At 32.2% G+C, this 9,110-nt stretch overlaps 1 protein-coding gene across 1 annotated transcript; it reads right to left on the bottom strand.

Annotated features, from left to right (window-relative positions):
- Positions 1 to 517: 517 nt before the first annotated feature.
- pre-mod(mdg4)-X lies at positions 518 to 8,743 on the bottom strand. The gene is made up of 4 exons (XM_069501449.1): positions 8,728 to 8,743; positions 8,091 to 8,249; positions 2,011 to 7,254; positions 518 to 811 (listed from the first exon to the last, which is right to left on the bottom strand). Exons 1-3 carry the CDS (start codon positions 8,741 to 8,743, stop codon positions 7,025 to 7,027), a joined length of 405 nt encoding a protein of 134 aa, XP_069357550.1. The 3' UTR covers positions 518 to 811; positions 2,011 to 7,024.
- Positions 8,744 to 9,110: the final 367 nt, after the last annotated feature.

Here is a 9,110-nt window from a genome sequence, read left to right as displayed (position 1 = left end):
AATCATATTGAAATATTTACTGTCAATCGAAAAGAAAATTGAGATCATTTTAATTAATTATTATTATTTATTATTACTAATTCTACGACAACCTGCTTTCGTCGTAACGTCATTATCTCCCTACGAAAGGGAGCTAATTAATCAGTTTGTAATGAGACGTAACAGATTTAACGTGCTAATTCCTTATTACATTTTGCTTTACTTTACTGCCTTTTAAAGTCATAACATCATTGTACCTAAATCTTTTGTACTAGCCAGTTGTTAACGTTTATGCTATGTGTCCTTTAGTTATAAATCCTTTTGTATGTAAATACTTGTGTATGTGTAAATGTTGTTGGTTAGTCAAAAAAAAATAAAAAAAAAAAAAAAATTACTATACAACTCTAAAGCTGTTCGCACATTATGGCTGCACCGAATGCAAGATACGCATCTCAGGCAGTTTTTTTAAAAAGTTTGTACCCATTTAAAAGTTCTAGGACTATTCAAGGTTTCCATAAGCTGTCCTCTTCTTACTCTCCTGGGATTATTTTCCGCATTCAGACGTAGCCCTCCGCTGTACGTGTGACCTCGTGATGATTGTCCACAATCTGAGATGAATTTCCGAAATAACGAAACCCTGTGGGTTCGTGGTTATGATTGTCGTAGTTTCGAACAACCATCCCGTAATGGTTCAAGACCACAAAGGCGCGGCAAGACTGAGAAAACTGTTTGGAGCACTTCCATCGAAAACCATCCTTAACTGGATAGTGTTTGGAGAATGTGAAGTTGTTCAATATGGCGATCGTGCCCGTAATCGTGCGGACAAAATGAGCTGAAATAAACGACATTACAAAAATTTACTCAAGTAACAAATGAGATGAAATATAACTTCATTTCAAGTAGGTAAAAGTAGTGAAATAACTTCATTTCAAGTACTATGTAGTAGTTGTGAAACAGTTCATGGGCGGCGGTAACTACTTAACATCATTGTGACCCGCCTGCTCGTTTTGCTCGCTATTTTTATTCAAAGTCAAATAACTTATTCAGAATAGGTAACATGTTACTCTTACTGATATTCAAAATTGTTAATTTGTAAGATGATTTATAGTGGTGATAATTATTACGTAGGTACTCAAAACTAAAGCTACGAGCGTTCCAAAGCGCCCAAGTCTGAGAAAAGCCCACAACAAACTCTGTTGATTACAATTCAAAAAATAAAAGTAGAACCATTTTGTGCTATGTTAGGAGTCTATCATTGGTTCAGAAAGCAAATTCAGAGGCAGCAAGAAACTCAAGTATGCTCTTAATTCATACTATTATTACACATTATGAAAGTATGTCTGTCTTCACGCCTTTCATGGCCTATCCATTTATCCAATTTTAACGAAAGGTACAAAGATCGCTTTTCATAGAGACGGATATAGGCTACTTTTATCTCGAAAAATCAACGCGTTTCCACGCGATTTTTAATGGGCCAACCGTTTAGTCAATTTTGATGTTTAGTACAGAGATAGCTTGCATCTTGGAGACGGACATTGGCTACTTTTTCGTCAAATCAAAGAGTTGCCACGATATTTTAAAAATCTAAATATGAGCGGGCATCAACAAATTAAACTAAGTTTCAATAAGTACTTCAATTTAAGCAAATAATTTCATATGAAACTGATATCTACATGATTATTAAATTATTTATTATTCTAGATCTAAAACTAAGCCACATAATATATCATTTTTTTTAATCATTTATTCCTAAAAAGAAACAACACTATAATTTTTTAGTATGGCTTATGATATTAGGATTACACATCTCTAATTTAGGGCAATGTAGTGCAGAAATAGGTAAACTATGTAAAAAATCACAAAACTAATTCACTTGCACCATTTATTTGTATATATGTATGCTCTCCAGTAGGTAAAACCAGAATAAAATATTTTCCATCGGCCAGGTATGGGCCACCATCGATCTACGCTTCAATTTATAGGATAATAAGAAATCATGGGATGATGAGTGTGATTTAAGAAGCCACTAACCAAAACTCCGTCATTAGTAGCGATTATATACGCCCGACACTGTTGGGAGAATCTCCTACAACATTTCCAACGGTAGCCAATTTTAACTCGATAGTGTTTCGAATAGGTATAATTATTTAGGACCGCAAGTATCTGTCCATTTTTGGCACGTCGAAAAAAAAGTGGACCTAAAATCAAAGAGATTGTTCAAAGTACGTTCACCATATTATATAAGATCAAAATAAATGTTGGGATAAAATATATGCAATTATTATATTGTGTACCTATGCAACATTCATGCATCTTCTTCTTCTCGAGTCGACAGTCACCTCAAATACGGGCAGCCCGAAAAGCCGCAACCGCGATTAGCTCGCTCGGTAGCCTCGTGCAGGTTGTCGGGCACGCAGGGCACCCAGTCAAGTGCGCAACATGCACATTCATGCATTATTATTATACATACCTGCGTTAATTTTGGAAAATCCAAAAATGACCTCGTTCTGCGAGAGCACTAGTAATAGGTATCTTATTTAATATAAATTAAATATAAAATTCTTTATTTCCATAGCTAATATTATACGAATTTTTCGTACATCTCTGTTAGAATCGCAATCAATTTAACCAAAAAACAAGAACGAAAATATTTTTTAGTAACTGATATAAGTTAACTAATATAATGAAATACCTGCGCTACGCATATGCATATAACACATTTCTGTTGGAATAGGACCAGGATCAGGATAAAAAACGGGTCTAAAAGTCACAATACCCAAAAGTCATTTTTGTACTAAAATCATTTATAGGTATATATGCCACTGCCAATGTGCTGATTTAGTCCTGACTCCTAAATGCCTAAACGTAAAAATATCTCGCAAGTAAGGAAACGATTTTAATACAAAAATAAATGATTTCGGATATACTGGCACATATGCCTATCCTTTTTTATTTCCAGGTACAGATGTTCTATTTTTGTTTGTGTGAGTGCACACGTACCAATAGATATAGTGTGCGTGGCGCTCAGTTTCGACCACGATGTGGTTTACGTTACGCACACAAATACGTTAACGCTTATCGTTAATTACTACTATAACCACGGCTGAGCGATCAACGTAAAATAGAACATCTATATATTCAGTTAGAAATCTAACCGATCCTGAAATACATGCCACTACTGTTACAAAGATATTTGGATGGCGGGTGAGTATGCTCCACGTTACTCTTCTTTATGAAACCGTTGTCGTCTACAATCATGTAAGCACGACAAGACCTGGAGAAGTGTCTCGTACATTTCCATCTATGTCCGCCTTTAACTAGATAGTGTTTCGAAAAAGTATGATCGTTTTCCAATATAAAAGTCTTGCCGGTCGCTGTTCGGATGTATTTAACTGAAATTCGAAAATATTTTTGTATGGTTATAACAATTTTTCATCTTATAATATATACAGGGAAATTATTAGAACGCTAACAAAAATGAAGACATGTGATAGTACTGATTACTGATAAGATACCACTAAAAAAACGTGAAAAACTTAAAAAACTTGTTTTTTTCATAAGTTAGCAATGTATTGCAAATAAAACATCTGACTGACGCTAGAGGTCAACGAACGTTGCGTAAATAGGGATCAATGCCGCGTCGTAGGCAGCGCATTGACCCAGAGTTTTGCACGCTATACATTACGGGTTTAAAAGACTAAAACCACAAGTATAAGGCAAATGGTTTGTATTGGATTGTGTTTAGGTGGTACAATAATAGCGCCTTGCTAGCGTTCTAATTACACCTTGTATGATGTGACTTGTTACAGTGTAAGAGTCACTCAAAGAAACAGGTGTTATTGATATATTTTTAACGAATAATTGGTATGTCCTCCCATAACATGCGCGAGGGACACAGGTCACAACACGTAGTTTGTCGAGAGATTTAATCGTAAAAAACTAATAGCAAAATAAATTATTTAATTAGAGCGCGATTGCAATCACAACATCTAATTATCCAGTTCACGATCTACACACTGAAGGTATTTCATAAATACTAATCCCTCCGAATTAAAACAAGAGATTATTTTAAATGGACTACTCTAAGTACATTGTAAATAATATCAATCAAATTAAATAAAAACTGAATTGTGTTTGTATTGTTGATGAGACAACAAATATGTTGTTTCGTTGATAACAAACGTGACTTTTATGTAATGTAAATTGTAAACTAATTTTAACAAGAAGTTTTTAGGAAAAGCTGTTGACAAAATACAGCGAGATTAAATTCTTACTAAGAATAATAATTTGAAATATATGTAGAATAAAGAAGTAAAATCATTTTAAACAAAAATCAAAATGATTTCATTGGTGTAAAATTAATCGATAAATAAATAAATAATAAAAGTCTATTTATAAAGTTACATCGTTTGTATTTCTCAATTTAGACTGTATTTAACTGAGTTATAAGTAATAAAAAATCCCTTAGTATAATTTGGCACAAAATTGTAATAAATAGCCATAATGACTAGGTAAATTGAATAATAAGATAGGTTTTTAAAAACTAATACAGTTCATATTGTTTATGTACTTATTAGAAATATTTTCTCATGTAATTTAAAATAAGTCTGACCCTCGCAGCTCGTGTCTCAATCATCAAAAAGACTTAAATCGAACTATAGGTGATTTTTAGGTTTAGATCATAGTACCTTACCCGATTTCCCTTATTACAAAAGAAGATTATTTTAAATATTAAAATTGAAGCGTACATTTAAAAATTAAGTGAGCATATAAAATAAGTAAGTTTTTTAATATTTTACAAACATATTATAATGTAGATAACGGATGCATGCCACGATTAACTATCTACTTTATAATATGTCGTTAAACCACGAAATAAGCTTACAATCATAATTTTACAAACAGTTTAAATGCCCTAGCTTACTATAACTACCTTCTTAATTAAAGCACTTTGCCTACTTTTAAGTGCATTATTACTACTGCCACTTTGTGACCTCTAAAGGAATACTGACACGTAAAATGTACTACATAATTTTTACATTGAGTACAGTTCATGATTTCTATATAAAACTAGTTATTTACAATAATATATGGTAGCACTCGACGGCTATTAAAAAATAAGGTACTAGCTTAGTATTATGTAACTTGGGGACAGTTGCATATCAGACGGTTAAAGTTACGATACGGTTACCGTTAAATGGGCGCTTATTCCGTTTATCCACTTTAAATCAACCACTCCAGTGTGTATATCTACTCGGAAAAGTGTATTCGTCTATCCACCCAGGACAGCGAATTTGTATAGTTCAGTATATTTTACTTTGGGGTAGATAGACGAATACACTTGTCTAAGTATACTCCCTAGGGTGGCTATTTCAGGGTGGATTTGAAGGGAATATGCCAAAATGGGTTGCACATGTCAAAGTGTTAACTTTGGACCAAAATTTTAAACTTACTCATGAAGTTAAGTAATACTGACTTGTGCAACTGAGTTTGCTCTTTTTTTGGTGGTCAACGTTTAACGGTAGCCGTAACGTAACTTTAACCGCCTGATTTGCAAATGGCCCTTTTTAAAGATAAACACAAAAATTATTACATAAATAGTACTTAATTATTAAGGTAAAAGAATGGAATTAAACCGTTTGCATTGAGTAATAAGACAAAAATCAGTAACTAATATACCTAAGTACCTAAGAGAAAATGGTTTGGTAATTTTTAAAATAGATAAGTAGTTAATTGCACATATTTTTTTGAGATACTGGGCAATCAGACGCCACTCATCTCAATATGAAAAATTCGGTGCATGCAATCCGATTTGGCTGTGTGTACTACATATTATATAGTTTGTACCCTAAACAAAATTAAAAATATGGAACCTAACTTATAAAATGGAATATGGATATGAGATGGCAGTTGATTACATCAATAAAGTTTACCTTATTTTCTAAACTAATCTTTCAAATGTCTGTCTTTTTAGAATTCATATCAGAAGTGGGATTCATATTTATATCATATTATAATGTCTTTTTTTACTATAACTACTTATATTATGTACATATCTGCATGCAATCACAATTAAAAGTTTTCCTATAGCATCGAGGCACAAGATCTATTTGTAACTCGTGTAAGTAGTGACTAAAAAGTTCCCCTTTTGTCACAACGCTCCCAACGAAAGTTGAATGTAGTTATAGATTTTTCGTCAATTTAGTTCGTAACAAAGTTGGTATAAGTTATTTTCATGGTCGCTTGTTTTGGCTTTACAATGATCACAGAATTATTTATTGATGAAGAAACCACAAAGGTCTGCTAACACCAAACTGGTTTAATATGTTATAATGTTGTCACTTTTTGACAAGTTTATTTCAGGGTTCGCAAAAAAAGGGCATTGGATAGAGAATTTAACTTTTAAAAAGGTTGGAGGTTTTAGAAGTTTGGTGCAAGTCGACCTAAGAATACTGAACTTATTACAAGTAGGTACAAAACCCAATGAAAACTAAGTACCAACCCAGCATTTATTATGTTAACTAATAATATAACGGGCATGTCTACATTTTGTCCAAAATAACTATCAAATAATTAAAAAAAGTATTTAAGTACACTTACAATATTTTCATCAAAATAACAATATAAATAGATAATAGATATCATTTTATTACCTCCACTGGCATCAAAAAGGTTGAATTTCTTAAATACATAGATACAAATTGTTGTGCAAAATAGTTCTTATAAAAACCTAGTAAAATTAATAATTAGATATTTTACAGGAACTATAAATTACACCACAGGCACTACCATTGAATGATTACATTGATTTCCTGATTACAACTTCATAACTATTATCTATAGATCTGTAAGAAATCACCTAAAATTCTAGAGGCTTTAAATAAATTAAGTGAATCAAAAATCTACAAACATTATTATGCAAGATTTGGCAAAATACTAAGTAACTACAAACATACTTTTCATTTCATCAACGAAATTAATCTTGTTGAGCACTGTAGCTTTCAACAGACGTAATAATTGGCAAACCCGAATAGAAGTTCGTATATCAGTCATTGAAATTATACTTTGTGTAATTGTCATCATGGTTATGGAAACCCTTATGTTTTATGTAGCGCCCCTCGACCGTGGTTTGGACGCAGCTGTTGCACCCTAGTCGCTTGCGGTCCCTGCAAGTCCAATTGATGGTGTTTTGGTACCGGTTGTTGATCCAGTACTTATTGTCCTTGTATATTAGGACCATGCTGCCAGTCCTGTGCGATGGTAGGTAGTAAATGCCTGAAAAATAACCATGTTCTTATTACGAGTTTAATAAAAAAAACATCGTTAACACTGAAAAATATAATCGTTTATTACCATCGTTAAAAACTAATGGAATAAAAGATGTCAAGCATAACTTGATTGCATGGAATGAAAAATATAATTTTTTGTATTAAATGGTAAGGAACCTAATGTCAACTAAAGAATGAATTATTAGTTCTTCAGGTTGCATTGGATTTCTTGAATCAAATTTTAAAAACAACATTATGGTGTGAGCAGCGCGGTCCGATATGCGTAAAGAATGGTCCGATATAGTAAAATAAAATAAAAAACTTACACATGTATCAGAATACTGTATTCTAAAATATCGTCAAAATTTAATCTAAAAACTAGCAGGTCCCTACCACAGAAACATGCTTTCAAAGACACGTTAATAATATTATGTATACATATATATCCCTAATAAGTACATTTTTTTAAACATCACATGATCTGAATTACTTACAATGGGGCTGATTCTCTTGTACACAATCTCTAAACTAAACTAAATTAACAGGTCTAATCTAGTGCTATCCTTTTCCACAAGCAACATTATGAAAGGGATAGCAATAGATTTAGACGTGCCATTTTAGTTTAGTTTAGAGATTATGTACAACAGAATTAGCCACAATAAACAGTTAAAAAATAAAAATAAAACTATACAAAAATAAATATTCAACATGAGAGTCATTTAAGAGATAGCCGACACACGTCTTTTTCTCTTATGAATCTGCCGTCATGACACTGTCGTAGACGCGGGGGGTCGTGTATATGTTTCCCGCGGAAAATTGAGATATAGTCACGGCCGTCGAAGCCTTTGTAGGTAATCACATCTGCCCGACACCCATGGACGTCCCTTGAAGAGCAGTACCATTGCTTCTTGCCATGAGCCTGATGATTCTTCATGTAAAACGTGAACCCATTCAGTATGAGTAGGCCAGCTCCCGTTCGACCCGGTATGAACTGCGCCGGCACTGATGAGAAAAACCACAAAATTTACCTTTTGTTTGGAGGGATAATAAAACACAAACCTTACTTCTATAAATTATTTATTCAGATATATGGCAATACAGCTGAATATATTGTGAGCATGTGCCTTTATTAATTTCTAAATGGCATACACCTGTAAATACCATCAGCTGTAATGCCTATTGTAATTAATATTAGGGGTTATAAGTGAATTTCAAGGATACCAATGATATAGGATAGGATAAATAAGTAGACACACCATCCCATATATTTTATTTCTCCCGTTTGGTTCTTCAAGTTTATTTATTCAAAAAAATTAAAATACAGTGATCTTCTTTCAGTCGTCTATAAACATAAAATAAAAAAAACATTAATTAAGTAATTTTGTTAAAAGTATAAAAAATAATAATATATATATATATATATATATATATTATATATATATATAGAGACAAAATACTTTTTTTAAAATATTTCCCTAACAAGGTAATGGCACCATGATTGTTTTCGAAAATAATAAAAATGAAAGACATCCAAATAGTGGTAGGCAAGGATTCTAAATTTCTTAATTAAATTATTGCTGTATGTTTTTATAGAGGTGAAACCATATTTCAACAAAACATCACATATTGAATTACTTAACACAACTTTACATCAATAATTTTACAACTTTGGTATGTTTCATACCTAAGAAATATTAGGTAAGTATATTGTGTTGACAGGCACATAAAGACAAATTCAAGGTCAGTTTAACATATTGGCTCCAGTAAGAATTTTAAAATTAGGATTCAAAATTTTTTTTTGAACTAAATCTAACTTAACTTTAAATAAATTTAAATAACTTAATACTTATTCAGAGAACCAAT

The sequence above is a fragment of the Maniola hyperantus genome, chromosome 10, assembly GCF_902806685.2.
Source record: "Maniola hyperantus chromosome 10, iAphHyp1.2, whole genome shotgun sequence".
Lineage (NCBI taxonomy): Eukaryota > Metazoa > Arthropoda > Insecta > Lepidoptera > Nymphalidae > Maniola > Maniola hyperantus.
This window is presented reverse-complemented; position numbering and strand designations above follow the sequence as displayed.